We start from the raw sequence: 23,787 nt of genomic DNA on the forward strand, positions 1-23,787 counted from the left end.
TTTATTGAAAGAATCACTGTCGATGCAAGAACAACATTTAGAGATAGAGGGAGTACATTATAAAAATGGTTTTTATGGCTACATATCTAATTAGGTTTTCTCGAAGCCTTTAATTCCAAAGCATTCATATAGTGCGTACAATTATATCGTTAAAGACAAGTTTGAGGAAGAACTAGCAAACACCAAGTTCAGATAGAGCATATTACTATTAGTATCATTCATCATCAAGATTCAACTTATAATTATCTTAGCTTTACTATAGCTATACCACCCCAAATCTAAAGTCCAGTTGAAAAATTAGTAACTTTTCGATTTAGACTATCGTATTTCTTGCGATTTTCCTCCAAGGAAGGAAATTAAAGTTGCACTATTAAGCATGCAAGAAATGCAGGTATAAGGGCCAACCCAGGAGATATTTACATGCCCATAAATGATAGTAAAAAGAAGGGGTGAGTTATAAGATGAACCCGGAAAAGGGGTTGTGTTTTGAGAAGACAATAAAAGGCCTCTTCATTGATCAACCGGTATAGCAAAAATCCAAGTATATGTGTTCATAAAGCTATTATACAGCTCCATTCAACTATAAATGGAGAAACCAATATAATACAATGAAATCCACACCGGTAATTGCAAACCTGGATCAAAGGGGATTCTTTGACATCAAAATTGATCCCCTCGCCCTCTCTTCTCAAACATCACGATACAGCAAGCACATCTCAATCCCCTATCAGAATTGGGGGGTAATCCCCCAATATACAACGAAAACAAAGCCAAGAGATACCAAAATGACAGCCACCCTGCACCACCACAATAACAAGGGTTCAGCGTGAGCAATGACATCTAAAAAAAGGTAGAAATTTTAATGTACATGAGAATTAACAGCTAAAGCCTCATCGTTAAAAAGGCTATATATTAATAGTTTCTACATTTTCACAAAATACATTTTGGCCTATCAACTTTCAGGCGGTTTCAGCAAAATTATGGATGAATCACTAACTTTTAAAAAGGTTCAAAAAAAGGATCATGATAAATTCTTCCCTCAAACTTCACAGATTCTGCAGCTTGCAACACAGTTTACCTACTAATATTTTGAGCAACAAAGAACCAACCCCAATTAAAATCAGCAGATAGTACAAGTAAATATCAAACTGCAATTCTATATAAAATTGTCACATCAGCACAAATGCATACTCTGTTATAAATTATATAGCACAGGTTAAAACATACACCAACAGAGTATCTGGATATCTTCGATTTTAAAAGCAAATGTACTCTATAACTTAGCCCTCTTTTATCAACATATTAAAATATAGTGGAATCACCTTTCTTTAATGGGTCAAATTTACAACTTCTAACGCTCCAGGCAGATACATACTTTTTATTTTACAATTGAATACTAAGGTTAGGAATTTCAGCACGAAAGACTCTTTAGTCTTTACCAAGCACCGACAAGATATATATTAACTCTATAGTGTGCTACACAAAACAAGTAATTCGGTAGCCAGTAAAAAAGTTCCTCCATCATCTTGCTTGAATGCCCTATTAGTCTATTACAATGTGTCTTTAAAGATGCTAGTCTCATTAGGTGGCAATCAATCATCTTCCCCAGTTAAATAGGAATTCTCGCATCGCAGCAAGGTATACCCAAGAGGCCAAGATGCTCTGGAGAATATTTCAAAATGCATTATTCTGATGAATAACAACTTCTATTTTGATGATACGGAAGTTGGAGAGGAAATAGAAGGGAACATAGAAGAGGGATGATGGAGCAGGCAGATCAATCTTAGTATCATCTTAATTAACAACCACTAATGATCTATACCACATAACATCTGACTGAAAGCAACATTATGTAATGATCTGAAAATGTAGACAGGATGGCTAAAGGAAGAAAGTGAATTTGATTGATGAAATAGATATGCAGATATTGTAAATGATATTCAAGCTTTCGAGAGGTATAATTAATTATCATTAAAAACATTCAATCATATTTTTCCAACTGATACCCTCCTCTAACTGAATTTCCTCCCTAGTTGCTCAAGCTACCTCTAAGTGAAAGATAATGACATTTCCTAATATGCCCTTACCCTATTTCCTCATAATTCTATCTCCCTTTTTTTTCATAGATACATAAGAAATGCAGACAAGTAGCTGTATAAGGAACCAAAGGACAATTGATACCAGGAAACACCTTAAGTATCGACATTGACATACAACGAAACACCTAAAAGTAACACAAACATACGTGGACACACACACACCAACAAAAAAAAAAAATAATTAAAAAAAATAATGATTGAGCAGTAAATTCCTCACCTTGAAAAAGTCAAAGCAGGACATGCTCCCAGTACTATAAATAAACAATATAAAGATTTAGAATCCAGTCCTTCAGACCACTTGTGAAGCAGAATTAGAAGTCAACAGTGTTCCACGAAACCCTTCTTCAGCTTCTCGCACATCAAACTTCTGCTCTGAAAGTTCATCTGAAATTAAAAAAATTAGATCATATAACAGACTACCAATAGTGTTCGGCACCAAATTAAAATGGATAGGAATCCATAATCCACATTGGGAATCTCAAGTAGTATAGGATCATATTGAAATCTTAAAAAAGATTTTACTTTACGGCACCATCTCATATTATTACTTTTTAAAATGTCAATACAGTTTCTAGAACCAAAATAATAAATTCAAACTACAAGCAAAGCGCGCCAACAAGCAACAGACACATATCATTGCGATAATGCTAAGCAAAAGAAGACAAAAGGCAAACAACAAAAAACGACGTCAGAGACCGGGATGTGTGCATGCAACAACACAAGCATCCAAAACACGCCTTATAAAAATGTCTGCCAACAATCCACAATAACAGTAGTATTGGGCAAACATTTCAGTTGCGAAATGTGAAACAATTTAGAGACGCTTGACTAGAATTTCTGGTTACTTTTCTGTAGGAAGAGGAAAAATCAAGAAGCTACCCTTGGATTTTGGTTAGTTACAACCAGGTACCATTGGGAGTACACTAATAACTAATAAGCATCAATTTTAATTAAGGTTTCGGATTCGGGACGGAGGTACCAACAATTCAATTCGCGAACCACTGCGAATTGGGACGCCAGCGAACCGTGACTTGGTTTGTGCAGACCCAATCGAGATTCATGGGGTTAGGTGAGAATCTGGTAACGGTGATTCCAACCCATAATTATCATAATTAAGGAAATAACAATAAAAATTTCACAATAGAACATTCAAATTGATAGTATATTCAATTACTGATCATGAGGATGATATATTGCTATTACCAGCTATGTCGCGATACTCATGGATTTCTGAATCAGTCACCCATAGCACGTCTGCAGGGAATATGTTGAGGTCAGCAAGAGTATCAGCTTCACCTTCAATCACCTTGGATCCTTTATGAAGTATTTGGTTTTCTTTAACCACCTGCATATAACATGCCTTCTTATCAACACATGTAAAGATTATCCATCAAACAGCAAGTACACAGACAGCAAAGGACATTATAGAAAAGCAAAAAGAACTGCCAGAGCCTAATTTGAATTATAGCTTATTTTCGGGGCATTTGAAAGTTTCCTTACAATCATTGTGCTAATGCCACATTTAATGCTTCATCAATTTGTCAGCAGAACATAAAGGGTACTTCACAATTCGAAAAATTACACTCCATTTTTTTTAAAGAACTTGCTATCTTGATATCCATGGCTGTTCAAGTTTTCTTCTCCAGACCTAATTTTCTATTAACTGCTATGTTCTAACAATATCCTGGTAAGAACTGGTAAAATAATGATCAGATCGCCATATTCTCAAGCAATAACGATGGGGATGAGACAAACAAGGATCTTCCATCTTTAAGTTTTCTCTTTACAATTGAGACTTTAGTATTAAAAGTAACTTTTTGCAAGAAATTGTACTAATCCTCTTCTGTAAGGAACAGTTGGAAACTAAGCTGCGTCAAATTCAGCATTTTCCTCTCCGAAGATTGATAAAACACAAACAACCTTTTTGTAAGAAAAAAAAGAAGCGTAAGAAGGATTCCAATAAATATTCTGCTACAGGGGTGAATGGAAGAAACTAGGTTTCTTACAAAACTATAAATATAATAAAAATAAAAGAAAGCAGAACAGTACTTCTGTAAAATAATATCACTGTCAAATGGTGACATAGGGCTTTGACTGAACACCTTCAATATCAGCCATAAAGACTTAAATACAAAATATAAAGTATCTTTCTACTAAAGCTGAAAAAGGGAAGTTTTAAAGGATGCAACCTAACCCGAAAGGTTCCAAGTATGCAGACAACAAGACATTAACATGGTTATTCTTCTTTTCTTTTCTTTTCTTTTTTTTTTTTTTTTTTAAATTTACCTATTTTAATGAGTAACTAAAAAATGATTTTTTTTAAACAATCAACCATAAAACAGAAATTTAACCACTAACAAATTGTGACAGAGAGCTCTGGCTGAACACCTTCGAACAAAAAATATAAAGTATCTTGCTAATAAAGCTGCAAAAGGAAAGTTTGAAGAGATGCAACCTACCCCGAAAGATTCCCAGATCATCATCTTTAGCTGATAAATTGTTGTAGAACCTGAAACTGTTAAATTCTTGGAATTTCCAAATGATGTCTTTCTAGAACGCTTGGAGGTCCGACGATCTGCCTCACAATTGTTCCCAGAAGCTTCTAAAATAGATTTTGGAGGTTCCTTACCACGTACAAAGCAAACACAAATGTCCTCATTACTATAATTAAGCCTCCGCATTAACTCACAGCTTTCCTTTTCTCCAATGCATTCTTCACATACCTTAGAATAAAACAATAAATGGCAATAAGAAGCAGAAAAGAAACAAGCTATCAATATAAAACAACAACAACAAAGCCTTAGTCCCAAAATGATTTGGGATCGGCTGACATGAATCGTCATAAGGAACCGTATGATATAAACAAATGGGCATGACAAGATAAACATTCGAAAGAGTTTGAAAAAAAGGTGAGTATTAGGGAGGGGGGGGGGGAGAAAAAAAAAAAAAAAAACAAACAAACAAATTTAGTCATGAGCTTCTCCCACAAACATAGAGATTCAGCGATGAAAGTGTTACAAATATATAAACCAAAAACATATTAGTAAAATAAATTCCAGCCCTCAACAAAGTTGCATGATTTCCTATTCTGGGCATCCCAAAATACTTCGCACTTTCTCATGTGGTTATCTTTCTCTACACACAAAATCTCATTCATTTTAACTCTCTCCAATCATTTTCTCTAACAATTTCTCTTTACCAACTTTCTCTTACGTTTCAACCTCCCTCTCCTCACAGTCTATTCCTGTATTCATATAAAAATAACCATTCTTAATCTCTATGGAAAACACAATCATGCAGCTCAACTTGCAAGTTGCAACAGAGGGGGTAACATAAATCAAGTTTGAAAATCAACTAAACCCTAACGCCAAGGAAGAATAGATCTATATACATATATATGCAAGTAATAAAGGGTAGGCCAACATGAACAGACAAACAACTCCCCTGCCATCTGTTGCCTCAGCTTATAAGCCTATAACCCACTATGTCATGCTGAGCCAACTTTTCATTTCATTTAAAAATTGAATCAGTATAAGCTTAACCTCTGCAAATCTCGAGCACAATAGCAGACCCCTAGTTTTTTAGTTTCCAAGGAAGCCGATAGGTCACATCACAAGAACAAGTGGGCCACAATTATTTCAATGGGCTTTCTTTTATTAATAGTAATTGTTTGTTTTTTTTTTTTTCTTTTTTTCTACTTCCAAATATTTCTCAATCATTGAGGTATTCACTATTGTCCAAGAATTTTGAAATTTCATAGATAGAAATTTTAATCAATCATCAAGACTTCTCTCCAAGAATAATTCAGGAAATGGAGAGATTAACTTCTCCTGAGTCTATGATTAAAAAATAAAAACAAAATCCTTCACATTTTGTTAATTAGTGATTTATATGTAGTTCTCTCGTTGTTGGAGAGATTTGTCTACATAGTTGTTTCCAGCTTATTTTCCAGCCGGAACACATAGTATTCATACTAAGTCATTTCTGTGATTGTTCCCCAAAGGCTTAGCAAATGGTATCAATACGACAATAAAATAGAAACTACACAAGCCTCATCACCCCAAATAAATAATAAAATAAAAAAACAAAGAAAATGAAAGTATACCACTAAACACCCATGAGGCCATGATAAAAGAACGCATCAAGACACAAACACAAGGGGCATGAAGACACGCCCGGGGGGGGGGGGGGGGGGGAGGGGGGGTGACTTTCTTCATCAATGAATATACCTTATTAAAAAAATTAAAAAAAATAAAAAAAAAAACAAAAACCCAAAAAAAAAAAAAACATTTTCAATATTTATGTCTCTCACAACCTTCTGCATTCATCAGATAAAAAAATAGGGAGCAAATGTGGTCATAAAAAAGAGAGAGGAAACCTCTCAGCAACAGTTTCTGCTTATCTGTTACAGACTCAAAAAATCAACAAGAGTGTTACAAATATTATAGCAAAGCTCAGGAAATACCTCAGGAAAAGTCTTTATCACAGGCTCCCTAGACTCAAACTCATCACTTTGATCTTCGTTCATATGCTCCTCAGTAATTGGCATCTCCTGGCAATGTCCCTCAGCTGAGTTCTTAAATTCAATCTCAGCCAGTATGCCTCTCTCTTCTCTTCCATCCCATTCTTCACAAAAATGTCTCCAGTCACTTTCACTCACCATTAACAGGCCTTCTGTCTGAAATTTGAAAGGATAAACCAACTTTAAATCAGTGAGCAGACTTAAACAAAAGGCTAATTGAAAGTAAAGATAAACACGGTACAGTAGTAGAGTGTGACACCACAAGGAGTATGAATCTGGTTCAACATCCATAACACTCATCAGCATGATTATGACATGGCAGGTAACAGATGGTTAATGGTTTTGTACTCACTGCAGAGAACTTCTGCAATATCACCCCACGTTTGCATGTCAAGCCCAAAGGTCTCTCCAGCAATCGAGAATGCTGAATATAAAGTGGAAGAACAATCAGAACATTGAAGTAATTATTCACAAAAAAGATACACAAGAGTTTGTCATCTTCTGTATTGAACAAATTGACAGAGTTCTGCCACTGAGTATTCATAATTTTTCAATTTTGGAGCACTGCTTGTCCACTAAACTTGCATTTGTTTGATATAGTTAGCATAACTTTTCCTAATCACCTCCCAACCGACCTTACAATATTGAATGGTATACTAACAGCAGGAAGAGTTCACAAAAGCACATGATGGTAGAACTCACTGTAGTACATATAAGTGAGCGGATAACGCTATCCAGCCTCTCAGGCTTTGCCGTTGAAGAACTATTTTTGCCACTTGTATTAATATAGCTTCTCCATGTTGACAGCCAAAAAGATGGTAACAAGTAGTACTTGCAATTTGAAGAAAGTTGAACAGCCTTTCCAAGAGCCAATTTCTCATGGTTCTGGCGCTGCTTCAACTTGATTTCTCTGCAGCAAGACGAATGAATCAGCGATTTGTGGATATGCTTAAAACTAATAGTGATAGTATAGGACCAAACCACCTTAGAGTATCCTCCCAAGAAGCAACCTCGGTGAGCTCCAAACTACACTCGGTACATGTCTCTGCATCTGATGAAAATGTTGAACATCCCAACTGATCATCTGGTTTTACCAGATTAGAATTTTCATACAGAAAAATCCAGAGACTCTCAGGAATTAACACTCGCTTAGCACCAGAAGCTTGCTCAGGCATGAGTTGCCCATGGAGGCACCTTATTGAAGCTGTAGGTCCTGTATCTGCTTCAGAGGGGTTATCGCTAGCTTTTCTCCGCAACCACTGCTGTAACCTATGAGAAAATTTCAATTATATTGCTACTCATCCAGGAAAAAAAGGCTTGAAAAGGCAGACAAAAATCCAAATATTTAACAATATTACAAAAGCTATCTTCTAATGTCAAATGCAAGCTAAGCAAAAAAAACCACATGCAGCAGATACATTGACCACAAGGACAGTTAAAAGGAAATAGAATATCATAGTCATGAATGATGAAATTAAACAAAAAAAAAAAAATTAAAAGGCATTGTCATTCCCAAAACTCTTCAAGTGATTTGAAATACAACTAAGTACAAAATGAACAAACAGTAAATACTAAGACATGAAAGGCCCTCCAACTTACCATGTTTTGGAGATATAATACTGTTTACCATCCGGACAACTCCCTGCAAGTGCAGCTTCCGCAAATTCTTTCATGTACGCCCTTCGATCTCGATAGCTATCAGCAGTAACAATTGCACGTGCAGAATCAGTTAAGCAAATCTTGCAAAAGTCATCCTGGCCCAGACAGGGACCTCCATTGTACTGTTCCATATAAATTTTGTAAAAATGAAAAACAAAAATGAGTCACATTGTAAAGAGATTTAGATAAAACGAGATAAGAAAAAAATACATGTCAGGACACTAAGCTACAAGCCTACAAGCACAGGAAGCCTAATCTCTCTTAAATTTAAGTTAAAATGAATATAAAAAAGTAGGTTACTAGATTGGTTACTTTATATCTAGATAATATATATTCTATATTTTCAGTCAAATATTGTCAACATAGGCGTTTGATTATTCGTATATTTTTTGCAAAACAAGGAAAGTAGTAGTATGAGAGAAGATGGAATTAGTTTCAGAATAAAAAATGTGAAGATTAAGTACAGAAGCTAGAAACTGAAACAAAGAGGATGATTTTTTAAACCAAAAATGAAATGAACAGAATACCAAAAAGAAGAGAAAAGGATGTAATTAGAATGCACAATTGCAGAAACTTACTTCTTTTATCTACCATTTTCAGTTTACATTCTACTTAAAAAGTAGTCTTATTTTGCATGAATTGCATAATTAGTGGGAAGGAGGAAAGACAGTAAATATAAGAGTAGGAAGAGAGAAAGAGGAATTAGAAAACGATTCCAAAGAAGCAGAGATTTGAGAGAAAATAAGAATGAATAATTATTAAAGATCTTGACTTCTTTATTTATTTCTTTCAAAATGAGAGAGTACACATATCCATAGGATTATATTTTATATGCTAGGAATTAGAAACTGCAACATTTATAAGTGGAGCAAATAATAGAGATGGTGGTAATATTAAGATTAGAATAATATTCCTTTCATGATTAAATTTTAGTTTCCTAAATGTGAGGATGCCACATCCCATCCAGTCATCCACAAGGTACAAAGTTGATAAGGTACTCTGCATTTTCCATAACACGTAGACTTCCATTTAGAAAAAATCACAAAATTTGTTTTTATTCAAGATAAAGATGAGTAGTCATATAAATATCTTAACCCTACCTTTCCCTCAAAAAAAAAAAAAAAGTGCAGAATAGAAGCTGAACACGAGACCTATTGCAATACTAACATCAACTCGTTCAGTGCTATCAGTAAGCCATACCTTAAATAGAAATTTGATTTAAACCTTTACGACATCCAAGTCACTACATGGAAATATTCCACGCAATTATCTCACACAAAACAATCTATTCCAATATGCCTAATCACTTCATGTCCATGTTCACTTCCACAAATAATGTGAATTCAAAGCCAGAATTGTTAGAATACTTCAGCCTAAAAGTAAGATCATCTCAATCTAGGGCATTGGTGGCAAATAGCACAACTGCTTCTTTCTTATTTTACAGGGGGAGTCTGCTATAATTTTAAATATGCCCAGAGTGAACGGGTTAGATTCTGGATCAAGCCCAAGAGATGAGGAATCTGAGAAAGTACTTGGGATTAGGAATTTCTGTGTGATTACTTTAAGCAGTGAAGCACTTTACTGGTACAATTTGGAAAAATCGATGCAATTTCTAACTAAGGATAATAATGAGTACATGACTAGTTGGTTCTGAATGTCACTGTAATGACTTATAAGTCTTTTGTACTTATAATCACCTTAAAGGACAATTAAAATTGAGTAGAGGGAGTAGTTTACACCAAATTATTACCCACCATCTGGAGAAGGAGAAAGGAATAAAGAAATAATTTTTGAAGCACTTGATTGTACAGTTTGAGAATGATGTAAACAATTTCCACATACATAGAAACAATTAAACATCCTAGCCAGACAAGGAATTTAAGCATCATACCTTGGAGCATAACAAGGTCCAAGCTTTAGCTGACAACCGCTTCATGGCAACTACATTTGACACTGGTACTTTCCCATGCATGCACTGAATATTGGTGTTGTCTATGGCACTGCCGGCAATAATAATGTTATCAAAACATAATGCCACTATCAAAAGAAATAACAAAAAAATGGGAGCAGAGCATAGAAGCTTTCACCAATGAAATACAAAAATAGGGTGTTGTGCTACCATAAAAAAAAGGACCATAAAAGTATAGAATCTGCCAATAGATCTTGGCCTCCCATTAACATAACTTTTTTTTTGACAGGTTTATAACATAACTTGATTATGGTTGAGATAAAGAAATGATGGAGAGCAGAAAAAACCCATGAGGATCATAGGGCTTCTTTAAGATGAAATGATAACAAACAGTAATTCATCATAAGATTCATAACCATGAATGCATATGAGAGCCTACTCCACTTTGCATCCTCCCATATTTACAATAAGGCTTAACATTATGAGCCAAATATTTATTCTCTTCCAGCCCAACACACAAGCCAGCTTAGACATCCATGGTCTAGGAAAAAAAAAAACTTGGTCAATCTTCTTATAACCCCCCACTTCCTATGATATGTAACAACCCCCCACTTCCTATGATATGTAACATTCAAATTAGATCAACAACCCCTCTCCCCGCCAGTTTTCTTTCAAAAATGAATCATCATTTCCTCAAGCCTCACTAATATAATCCAGCCATAAAAAATGGAACAATATTACTATACCAACTCATTCTATAGTATTAAACAAAATGAAACTCATGTTTCCTTCTCATAGCAACTTGTTCAAGACAGTCAACCTAAATTCATAACCTATTAAGAAGCAAGGTGAACAACTCCCTTCAACACTACCTACGCTATCCAAGTGTCAACTATTAATAAGGATAGTCTGCACAGCATAGGAAGAACGGAGTCTAAGAACAAAAATGAATAGTGAATTGGCAAAAAGCCAGTCTAAAGCTCAAGAATAAGTAGGTAATTTTAATACATGTAGAGTATTCTAATAATACACCTTAGAATGCCCACATAGTCCATATGAAATTAGCCTAAAACTAGACTTTCTACTCAAAACCGACTGAGGAAGTAGTTAACAAAGCATAAACATCCACTTCTGATGCATATCTCACATAAGCATCAGAATTAAACACACTAGAAAATAAAGTGAAGAGTAACATCAGACCTTGGTACATATGCAGAAAAAAAATGGCCACTTACGAGATATTCACGTTGTCAGCCCATTGTCGTAGCCAATCCATAGATATCCAGAAATACGGTTCTTCAAGGGAAAGAACAGGTGCCTCAGAAAGAATAGAACGGACTTCTTGTCTTCGCTCTGTGATGGTGCTTATTTCCTGTTCCTTTCTCGTATTATAATTTTCACACAATTCAAGGTAAATATCATTTTGTGCTTTTATATCATCAGCAAGATGAGGTGGAAGTGAAAGACTACTGTGAACTGGAACTGAAGCCCCAGCAATTTTCTCAGTAATAGCATTATGCCCTGTTGACCCATTCTGACAACTCTTTCTAGGTCTAAGAGTATACATCAGCATATATGCATCACTTGAGGAATACCTCTCCACACGACTATTAGCTTTAAACGACTCATGCTGGTCAACATCAATGTGATTTTCATCTGAAACAGAAGTCTTAACTTCTTGGGTAGATGTACCATTTGTCTTAGAGGCAGAACACGATGACCCTTCACCAAAAGGATGATGATCCAAATTTGAAACATGTTCATCATCAAACTCCCACCACTGTCCACTGCTTTCATCCTTGATGTGAGCCACATAATGACCACTGTTGACAGCAGTTCCCTTGTGAACCAACACTGCAGATAAGCCATAAATAAAAGCTGATTCTGAGGGCTCCGACAGCCTTTTTCCCATGTCCAACTCCTCCGGGAAAGAAAATGCAGATGTGATTTTCTTTTTCGTTGTTGTCTACACACATAGGGAAGAATCATTAATAGACGGGATAGACAAGGCAGAAAGTTGTTATGAATGCTGCAGAAAAACCTTTAATCTCAAATTGTAGTTGACAATGAAGACATGCATAATGCCATATTGAAAATTCCTATCATAGCAGGCTAAAAGTGCATACTGATATAATGATCTAGTCAAAGAAAACCTGGGTAATCCACCATACAAGCATCATCAACTAAATGAAAACTAAGCTATGCTTGTATAGATGATGAAAGAAAGTTGAATAGTTAAAATGAAAAGTACTAGGAAGGAACATTTTGAAAACAGACAAAGAGTCTACAGAAAGTTATTTTACCTCATTCTGGACTGATGGCATCGCTTTAGATAAGCTTCAAAATGAGTTTTCTGATGCCAAAAAAAGAACAGAGAGATGCTAAATATTGACTCTCGCCTAATGGAGCTCAAGTCGGGATATTTCAAGTTTTCAACCAGCTAACTGCCCTTTAGATACCATATACTATTCCTAAGCAATCCCTTCCTAAGCCCTCAAAGCCTATAGATTTCTGGAAAATATGCCGTTCCTGGCTACCAACCAGGAAGAAATGCTGGGCTTAGAAACTGCCCTATTAGATGAGAAAGGGGAAATCCAGAGGAGGCAGATGCCCCACAATGTCAAGAAATTATAAGAAATGTGCAACTTTAGTGCCAAGAAATTATGTTCCTCACCCACAATAGATAGCAACCTTTTACTTTGTAATGTAAGAGATGTCAATAATTATGAATACATACACTATATATAAAATGGGAAAAGTGGGAACACTGCTTGTCAGTCAGAAAAACGTTCAAAGGCTTCGGGTCAGTCCAAATCATCAATAGTCCCTTCTCCAAGTGCCAACTCCACAGTATTAAAAATGAAGAAAAATAATGATTGGGAATCATCCCCCCAAAGCCACATTAACCCTTATTATGATATATTAGTTTAAACCAAAATTCCTAGCCGGAGTTATAAATGTAGATAGATTTAGGAGTTAGGACTAGCCAATCTTTTCTAGAAGCAAGATAAAAATACGAAAAATACATCATTAACAGGATCCTTCAAGCAATAAAATCAAACTCAAGTGATTACCTTTTGGAGGAAGACACATCTCTTAAGCTGAAAGTTCAGTACAGGTGGCAGTGTGCGCAATTTAATACTGCGAGTAGCATCAACTCTTGTCCCACATGAGTCACAGTGGTACTGATTATCCCCTTCAAGTTTTTCCTCGCTAAGATAATCATTCAAACTTTCATCTAAACTCTTTAAGCCCTTCACATTCAACTCCAGTTCATAGAAGTCCTCCAGATTTGAAGAAGCTTCAGATGTTTGCCCACATTTTGAACATCTACAAGAAAGAGACCACACAATGTCACAGCAATATCCTCTAACATGACTATTAATATATCATGACTAGGAAGCATGTGAGGCTATCTAGTAAAAATAGGATATTTTCAACAGCAAAAATTTACTTAATGTAAACTCAAAACAACACTGTCAGAGGATAAGATATCCTCCTTATCTTCTGTCTTGAGCTAAACGGTGTCCCTTCAAAGAAGACTTTGACAGAAAAAAATAATAATAATAAATAAAAATAAAAAAAGTCAGAAACAGACCATAGAGAAGCAAGATAATGCAACATGATCCCATGATAGCCCAATCTCCCTAAATTTGTGACCACGCTTTATCTTCAATTGAATTTCCTAAATCTCAACTTATATTAATCTATCTAAGCTTATTGTAGTTACAATTGAACCTTGGGTAAACCCTTATTACCCTGATTTAAAGTTGATTAGCCTGGAAACTAGCCTATAGAACTTATAAGAGCATATCTTAACTATCTAAACTTATTATCCCTTGATTAAAGATTAAGTAAAATAAAAAAAAAAAAAATCAATGAGCTCCAACTAAAGCACCTGAATGGCTAAATGACTGCCAAATACGCACACCTCCAAAGCACCTTCTGTCATTACCCTCCTAAACCCAACCTACCTCACTTTCAAATGGTTTATATCAAAAAAAACCAAGCACAATCAAGGCTTCTTTTATGTGCAAAAATCCTACACCATGCTCCATCACCTTGAGTTAGCACCTTTGAAGTTTGAGCTGCATTATGTAAATATTAGAAGACAAGGCCCTGATCAGCCACTGCACCAACAAACTTTCAAGAAATTCTATCTTGCTGCAAACAACTGCAAACACAAAGACCTTGGCATTCAACAATTCAAGAGCTTTGAACTTCCAAATAAAATTGAAAACAGGGAAGACAATGCGATTCAATCAGCAAGCCAGTCAATCTAACAAAAGCAGAAGCTGACAAAGTTCAAAGGTACATAACATGTTGGAGTACAGCAAATAATGGAAAGCAAAGCTACCTAGTTCGGGAGGAACCAAATACAGCCTAGATATATACCAAGACTACCCCCATGCTCAACAACACAGAAGCATTCTAAGCCATCGCAAACAAAGAATTTAAATCACACAATGAGACCAGATTCTACAATTATTACAAAGACCAACCCAAAGCTCAAACACAAAGAAGAGTGAGAAGCTGATAACACTTGTCAATATCATCCAGGAAGACAATGATAAAACTACCTATGATGGATGCTAAATAATAATACCCTTCCCCTCTCAAATGTAGATATGGATTTAAAATGTAGCAAATACATCAAACCTATTAAAAGTATTGTGGCCTTCAAATTTACTTAGATATGAACCAGATACAAGAAACTATTATTTTTAAAGTCCCGAAGAAAAAAAAAATCTATTCTGACAGTGATGATAGAAGTTGACAGGATGTGTGGTAGTGCGTGTTTGTATATGTATTTAAATAGGTGAGCATGCATTCTTTGTTCCCGTCTTGGCTTGAAACTGATGAGAACTCAATCAATCAATCAATCAATCAATCAAAGCCTTAATCCCAAAAGTGGGGTCGGCTAACATGAACCAAGTTTGATTATTCCGTGTAGTCATCAACATAAATCTTTCTCCTCCATCCCTTACGATCCAAAACTTCATCCTCACGTAAATCCATGCACTTCATATCCTTCCTCACTCCTTCCAACCAAGTCATCTTTGGTCTCCCTCTTCCTCGTTTAATCCCTCCATGGTCCCACTCTTCCACTCTTCGCACCGGTGCACCCTCGGGTCTCCGTCTTACATGTCCAAACCAACGCAGACGATTTTCCCTTAGTTTATCTACAATGCCCGCCACACCTACTTTCTTGCGAATAACCTCATTTCTGATTCTATCTCTTAAAGTGTTTCCACACATCCACCTTAACATGCGCATTTCCGTAACCTCCATCTTTTTAATATGCTCTTTCTTAGAAGCCCAACATTCTGTACCATAGAGCAACACTGGTCGTATGGCAGTCCTGTAGAATTTTCCCTTCAACTTTAAGGGAATGCTGCGGTCGCATAACACTCCCGTGGCCGCTCTCCATTTAAGCCACCCTGACTTAATCCTGTGGGTCACGTCTTGATCAATGTCACCATTCTTCTGGATGATCGACCCTAGGTACTTAAAACATTCACTCATGGTCAAATCCTTTCCATCCAAACTCACCACTTCATTGCGTGTCCCCCTCTGAGTGCCAAAACGACATACCAAATATTCAGTCTTACTCCGACTTAGCTTAAACCCTCTAGATTCCAACCTTTGCCTCCATTGCTCCAACTTGACATTAACCCCATCCTTAGTCTCATCCACCAAAACGATATCATCTGCGAACAGCATACACCATGGAACCTCATCTTGAATTGGTCTAGTTAATTCATCTAGAACCGTTGCAAAAAGAAAAGGGCTTAATGCAGACCCTTGATGCAATCCGATTGTAATAGGAAAATCTTTTGTCAACCCTCCGCATGTCCTCACATTTGTTGACACATCCCGATACATATCCTTAACTAGGTCTACATACCTTCGTGGGATACCTTTCTTCAACATTGCCCACCAAAGTATCTCTCTTGGCACCTTGTCATATGCCTTCTCTAAATCAATAAAGACCATATGAAGATCTTTCTTCTTTACCCTATAAAACTCCATCATTTGTCTTATCAAATGGATTGCCTCCATAGTAGATCTCCCAGGCATAAAACCAAATTGGTTATCTGAAATGCTTGTGCATGCCCTCAACCTTTGTTCAATCACCCTTTCCCACAACTTCATAGTATGGCTCATAAGCTTAATTCCTCGATAGTTAGAACAATCTTGAGCGTCTCCTTTGTTTTTATAAACCGGGACCAAGGTGCTCTTCCTCCAATCTTGTGGGATCCTTGTAGCCGTCCATATCTTGTTGAAAAGGTTTGTTAACCAATCAATACCAATCTTACCCAAACACCTCCACACCTCTATCGGTACCCCATCAGGGCCAACCGCCTTCTTAGGTTTCATCTTCCTCAGTGCAATCTCCACCTCTACTCTCCTAATCCTTCGCACATACTCCATGTTGATTTCTTCATCACTCATAGAGGTATCTCCTATCACAACTCCATTACTTCCATTAAATAATTCATCGAAGTACCCCTTCCACCTGTCCTTGATGCCCTCCTCTTGCACTAGGACCATTTGGTTCTTATCTTTGACACACTTCACCATGCCAATATCCTTCCTTGCCTCTTGTCTTCTCTTTGCCATCTTATAAATGATCCTTTCTCCCTCCTTGGAATCAAGCTTTTCATAAACCTCCTGATATGCCTTTTCTTTTGCTTGGCGAACAGCTGCCTTTGCCTTGCTCTTAGCCTCCTTATACGCTGCCAAGGTTTCATCACTCCTACATTTTCCTAAGGCTTGATAGCATTCCCTTTTTTGCTTAATTACTGCTTTCACCTCTTCATTCCACCACGAAGTATCTCTCTGTACCGAAGTTCTTCCCCTTACTTCCCCTAAGACCTCTTTGGCCACTCTTAGGAAACTGATGAGAACTGAGATTCAAAATGTAAAGCCAATAAATAGCCGAGTTAGGCTTGATAATTACGCATACCCATGATATATAAGAAAATCCCTAAACACCATCATTTGTTTTGTGGTAATGAAATTGCACTCCAATAGCATAAAATGTACCTTCAAAACCACACGATATCTATGTAAACGTGCTTCACAAACAGAGAAACTAAGTTCCTTGGAAAAACCAAGACTCCAAGAGCCCCTTAGTGAGTTAGCAGTCCAAGAAACCTCCCATTTTCTCCACTTTCTTGCCAATCAACACATTTTCCTGTATGCTCACAATATTTAGTCTACACTATCAGAGACAGGAATCAAGTGGTTGCCGGTGTTACTTTATACTTTTCACTGTTACGGCATAAACAAGATGCATAATCCTTTTTTTTATCTGGAAGAGCAGCGGTGATCCAGCATATGGATAAGCAATAGTTAGCGAAGACACAACACTAGCAGTAAAACATATCACCAGCAATAATTGAGCCATGGAAAGTGGAAACGCATTGCTCAAGCTAAAATAAAGCATACTATTTCTACTACCACAAGAACTGAATGTAATGTATTATAGATAGAAACAGTGTTCATAAAAAGCAAGACAACGCAGCAAAACGAAGCTAATTTATCTAATTATACCTGGTAACATGTGACATGCTTCCCCTAAAAAGGTCTTGAACAATAGTTTTTGCTTTAGGGACCACAGAATGGCTAAGGCATCGTTCAACCAAGGACAAAAGCAAAGTGAGGAACTCATGGCTGTCCTGTTGAACACCATTGTCCAACTCAAGAGCTTTTATAAAAGGTGCTGAGTCAATAAAAGCCATCTTACTGCCATGCAACTGTGCAAAAAGACGTGCCAATTGATCCAACACTGGCTGCTGCAAAAGGACATGTGGCTCAACAGAAAAAATACCCTCACGAAAATCCCTGTTCATGTAAAGGAATTGAAGTATGCTGTTGGCGTAGCATGTGGCACCCAAATTTGTCAAACCCGCAGGAGATTCGACTGAAGACCTGAGATCCTTCGTTGGATCAGGACCATATGAACTAATTACATCTGAAATCTTTTGCCACAAACCAGCTTTACGACTTCCAGTTGGGGGTGGAATCAGCCCACAGAAACAGTTAGGATTGTCCTTTGTATTAACACGGCACCCATGACAAATAGTCTTTCTAATATTGTAAAGCTGTGCTAAATCATCATCTGTTACATTACCCGTTGAGTGAATCCTCCTGAACCATATTTGTTAGTCAAATTAGTGAATTACAGATTCATTTGAAGAACTGTCAATTGAGAGAATGGGCAAATTTAATAATATAATAAGAGTATTAATTACATACCTCAAATTTTCAGATTTTGCATCAAGTTCATCCTCCGGCCTATTGCGCTTATTCTTGTTACGAGTAGACGGCCGGCTCATTGTAACAATCTAATTGGCCCCTGGGCTGCAAGCAATATAGGCAACAGAAAAGAAACAAAATTGACTAAATTATTTTAGAAAATACGACTAAAAAATTCAAAAATTTGCAGCTGACTAGAAATTGTTATATTTTGGGTACATGGATACCCATGAAGGTAATGTATTCCCTCACAGTAAGCATGAAATTTCAACATTTGAGTCAATAATTTAACTTTTATACAAATTGAGTACCTTTCCATGGATAGGACTTCAGGCCAACCCAAACAATTTCTGGTTTCATAAACACCAGGGACAAATGAAAATATCTGCGGAACTTAGGCCAGAGTTTTTCAGAGGGCCACTCAACCAATTCCATATTTCATTTTAAACTATTCTATAGTTATAGCTATTCAAAATTTACCATCAATAAATTCCAACATTTCACTCTCAAAATATGATAGGCCTAAGGCTAGAGTTTCTAAGGGGCCTAATCTAATATTACTTAAATTCACTTATAAACCATATCAAGTCTTAAACTCATACGATTTACAATTAACCAATTCTAACATTTTAATCTAATAGTGCCACTAATCTGTTTAATCTATTACAGAAAATGATTGTAAAAAAAAAAAAAAAGCATCAAAGGCAAACAGCTAAAGTCAGATGAAATATACTATGCAAAACAGAAGAAATAATAAGCTTCTCTATTGTAAGCATCATTACAAAGATACAATTTTTCATAACACACTAGTCATTACGACCAAATGTCCGTCAAAGACCACAGCTGTTATGAATAATATTGGTTCTTAACACCCAAAAAAATGCCAGCATAACATTTCCAATCACATTACTCAATGTGAATCAAAATGAGATGTCACAAAAATGAAATTTAATGCATAAAGACACATTACATTATAAAAATTTGCGCAAAAACTTTCTTGGCACTTCAACTTTACTTCTAATAAGTAATTTAACAAGTTAACATCTATTAAGAAGCACATAAAACCTTAGGTTTCCCTGTTTACAAACATTTCCATTTCCGAATTCGAGTCAATCCTGTGCCACATATAGAAGCACAAAGACGCATTCAAACTTCAATTACTCAAGTAAGATACAATAATTGTACATTTATACACTTTCCATCTTCAACTATTCTAGTCAATTGTAATCAAGAAGTTGCAGAAAAAGCATTATCGAACAATAATTCACCTCATTCTAACAATTAATTACATTTAAATACTCCAAAAAACGCGCAGATTATATTCAAAATCCAACAATATATACTAATTAGACCACAATTACAAAATTAAATTATGTATACACATAATTTGGAGAAAAGTTTCAAATACAAAAAAAAAAAAAAAAAAAAAAAAATCACTTGGGACAAATTAAGCAAGCAGATGATAAATCTGTATACAAGTAATTAATTCAACAAAAAAATTCGAGAATTTAGATAACGATAATTTACCTAGAAAGTAGCGAGTGAGTAAATTCAATTGTTCTAGAAATTTTAGAATTTGTAGACCTAAAATATTCTAATTTGATCTTCGATTTGGGGGAAATAGAAAGAACGCTCTTCACCTCTTTGGTTTCTGTTCTTAATTTGTGAATTTCAGAGTATTACTGTTGATTGTCTGTAGAAAATAGGAATCTTGAATATAAAAATGATTTAACAAAAATACTGATACTCCTTTGGTCTCATAAAGATTATCTCGATTCTCGATTTTCACATTATTAAGATATCGTTTATTAAACAAGTGGTAGAAAATAAAATGAAAGAGATTGAGGGTAAAATTAAGATTTTTATTTTCGAATTGAAATCAAAGCGCAGTTAAGACTTTTAAGAAAGGCAAACCAAAAAAAAAAAAAAAAAAAAAAAAGTGGGGGGGATTATATAAGAGACGATGGGAGTACCTTATCGATTGATGTGATATGGGGTTTAATATCACCCGACCCAAATTGGTGAAATCACGTTGTGCTATTCAAACAATTTCACTATTCGATTAATAAAGGATCTAAGTAATTTCAAGTTAATGGCAAAGTACTGAAATTTGTTTATTACGAAGAAAAAAATTGAAGATTGTAAAAATAATTTAGGGATTGCACATTTGAGTAAGAAATCAAGCACGAAACGGCACAAGTACAATGAATTTCAAATAAAATTAACTGTCACTCTATCCTATCCACGGATAGGTACACGTTACACAACACATAAAGCAAATACTTAGTTGAGAATTTTTCATTATATTCAATTAATTTAATTAAATAAATATGTTCTCCATTTCCGTTCTTAAGTTTTACTTCGTTATTGTAGTTGCACAAACATGGGGTGAAAGCAATTCGAATTATACTGAATCAAACCAAATTAGTAATTTAATTTGATTTATTTTTTTTAATTTGGTTCGGTTTGTATTTAAAAAAAAGTAAAAAAAAAAATTAAAATACGGTTTGGTTTCGATTTTGAGTTTTTTTTTTTAAAAAAAAAACCAAAAGCCGAATTGAAAAACCGAATTTTCAGCTGAATTACCTACATCCCATATTTCCAATATTACTCGGAAAAAAAAAAAAAAAAAAAAAAAAAAAAAACCTACCTAATAGCCTCTCACTTATTCATTCTTACTCTCATGAAAAAAAAAAAACCCCTCACGGCTCTCTCATTTTCTCACACCAACACCTACCACCCTACCGGCGGCGGCCACAAGTCTACCAAAATCTTCTGTGGTTCATATTAGGTTGAAGCTATGTACAACTCTTAGATCTGAATTATTTTCATATCATGTTAATTAAAAATTCAAATTCAATGTAATTTTTTAATTTATCAAGAATCATTTGAAATTTATGTATTTATGTATGCCTTTTCGATAATGTCAGATTTCATATTTTTAATGTCGATTTCTCTTATGTCTATGTAAAAAAATTTATTATTGACATGTTATCATGAGCCACACTTGTTTGATGTGTTAATTAGGCCTAATTATTTCGGTTTAGTTTGGTTTCGTTTTTGAAAACTGAATTAAATATTAGATTAGATTGGACTGAATCCAAATCCGGTTTGGATTTGATTTCAAAACTCCAAAACTAAATTAATTTGGTTTAGCCTATAATCCAAATCGCAATCCGAACTTTCAGCCCCTACGCAAACCAAGAAAAAGTGATAACGGGGATCAAACATGTGGGTATTTTTGTTTTAAAGAGGAGAGAGATAGAGAGTGAGAGATTTAATGAATAAACTTGAACCCACGAAGCAAGGTTGTGGATGATAAAATAAGTAAAGAAATAAAAGGTTGTCATAAAAGGAATAAAGTTATAAGGTAGTAACATTTTAACATTATGGTTTGCTCCTGTCAAAAAAAATATATATATATATATGGTTTGGTGCAGTTTATCAAATCAAACCAAACCAAACCATATTAGTATCCAAACCGGACCAAACCATAATAATACGATTTGGTGCGGTTTATAATGAGACGACATTTTCCCCTAAAAATTGCCCAATAATATTTCATTAACTTATAATAATTTTTATATAATGAGCCCAAACGTATACCATATGTTGTATGTTGATTTTTAACTTTTTATTATTATTTTATTATTTTTTGTAATATATAATAATTATTTTGATTTATTTAAAAATTATATAAATATAAAAATACGGTTAACTGATTTACGGTTTGTTTTGGTTTATAATTTTTGAAAAACCAAACCAAACTGTAACCGTATTTACAAAAAATCCTAAACCAAACGGTATTTTTTAAAATTTTCAACCAAATCAAACCACTAAAAATGCGGATTTGGTCTCGTTTGGTTACGGTTCAGATCAAATTGTAGTATATAACAATTATTTTAATTTATTTAAAAATTATATAAATATTAAAATACGGTTTACTGATTTATGGTTTGGTTTAGTTTATAATTTTTGAAAAACCAAACCTAACTGTATCCGTACTACTTACAAAAAATCCTAAACCAAACAGTATTTTTATAAATCTTCAACCAAATCAAACCACTAAAAATGTGATTTGGTCTAGTTTGATTACGGTTAAGATCAAATTGTATACAGCCTTATGTGAATGCATGAGTTGGATTATTTAAAATTATATGTCCTTCACATCATAAAGTCATTGTTTATTAGACAAAGGATTGGGGAAATATATATATATAGGAATTGAGGACAAGATTTAGACTTTTTTTTTTAAATAAACAAGGACAATAAAAACTTTCAAGAGACAACCAATAAAGTAATTAAAAAGAGATTATATATGAGATGAATAGAATACCTTTTCGATTGATGTGATGTGGAAGTTGTATATAACTCGATCCTAGGCAATGATACGTTGCGCGCTCCTCGGATAATTTTGCTCCTCCTACTATAACTAAAGCAAACTTTGATTAATTATAAGAAAATGGCAAAATACTGACATAAAACTAATTAAACGTTTATTATATATGTAAATCAATGTATGAAGAAGAGAAGAGATTTGGTTTTTCTGAAAATAATTGAAGATTGCAAATAAAATAAACCAGGATTATGCAGCTATATAAAGAGTAAGAAATCAAACATGAAAAGACACAATTACAGTACAATAAACGATACAATTAATTTAATAATTGGCTGTACAATACAATAAACGATACAATTAATCTAATAATTGGCTGTCACTCTAGGCTGTCACTCTATCCTATCCTATCCTATCCTATCCAAAGATATGTACACGTTAGACAACACACAAAACAATAATTGAGACCTTTTCAATATAATCGATTAATTTAAAAAATACAAAGTATCTAACAATATCCCGCACTAATTAAGAGCGATTTTCTATTCCAGGTAATGCACGAGTTGAATATTTTAATAGAAAAATACACTTTAATAATCCCAACTTTAATTGATTTACTTTGAGTAATCCCAACTTTTGATTATTGTACAATAATCTCAATTTTCACTTATGTATTTTTTTTCTAGCAATCCCAAATCAGTCAACAAAAACAAGCGACCTAATATTCTAAGTAACTTGACATGTGTCAAGTCGTAATTGGTCCAAAAATTATTATATAAAAAAATTTATCGAAAAAAAAAATCAAGCCACCACCAGCCCTTAAGCACCCCTCCTTAGCCCCAGCCCCCATAATCGCTCCTTCCCAATGTCCCAAGCCCCACCCCGCGAACGAAAATGACCCCTCTTCCCTCCCCCACCCCTAAACCAACCATAACCAAATCTCCTATCTCAAAACCACCACCCATAACCAAAGCCCCCGTCCTTAGTACCGTCCCCC

The 23,787-nt window shown here is 35.0% G+C and overlaps 1 protein-coding gene across 2 annotated transcripts; it reads right to left on the reverse strand.

Moving 5' to 3' along the window:
• Window positions 1–392: 392 nt before the first annotated feature.
• On the reverse strand, window positions 393–20,133 carry LOC145596006 (ubiquitin carboxyl-terminal hydrolase 26-like). Of its 2 annotated transcripts, XM_081652435.1 has the most exons (15): window positions 19,982–20,133; window positions 18,455–18,559; window positions 17,750–18,346; window positions 13,264–13,519; window positions 11,425–12,155; window positions 10,172–10,280; window positions 8,221–8,402; window positions 7,606–7,890; window positions 7,324–7,531; window positions 6,974–7,045; window positions 6,565–6,777; window positions 4,559–4,822; window positions 3,303–3,444; window positions 2,317–2,483; window positions 393–797 (listed from the first exon to the last, which is right to left on the reverse strand). In XM_081652435.1, the coding sequence occupies exons 2-14, from the start codon at window positions 18,532–18,534 to the stop codon at window positions 2,389–2,391; spliced, it is 3,234 nt and encodes a 1,077-aa protein (XP_081508561.1). In that variant the 5' UTR covers window positions 18,535–18,559; window positions 19,982–20,133; the 3' UTR covers window positions 393–797; window positions 2,317–2,388. The 2 variants fall into 2 exon arrangements, with proteins under 2 accessions (XP_081508561.1, XP_081508562.1); XM_081652436.1 differs by lacking the exons at window positions 393–797; window positions 2,317–2,483; window positions 3,303–3,444; window positions 4,559–4,822 and having other exon boundaries at window positions 6,641–6,777; window positions 6,863–7,045.
• Between the last annotated feature and the right edge of the window lie 3,654 nt (window positions 20,134–23,787).

Source organism: Chenopodium album, chromosome 19, assembly GCF_948465745.1.
Source record: "Chenopodium album chromosome 19, dcCheAlbu1.1, whole genome shotgun sequence".
Lineage (NCBI taxonomy): Eukaryota > Viridiplantae > Streptophyta > Magnoliopsida > Caryophyllales > Amaranthaceae > Chenopodium > Chenopodium album.

Coding starts and splice junctions, on each gene's coding strand:
- LOC145596006 (XM_081652435.1), bottom strand. CDS start 18,534: ATGAGCCGGCCGTCTACTCGTAACAAGAATAAGCGCAATAGGCCGGAG. Junction 18,347..18,454: donor GCAAAATCTGAAAATTTGAG/GTATGTAATTAA, acceptor AATATGGTTCAG/GAGGATTCACTCAACGGGTA. Junction 3,445..4,558: donor TGATCTGGGAATCTTTCGGG/GTAGGTTGCATC, acceptor TGTTATATGCAG/GTGGTTAAAGAAAACCAAAT.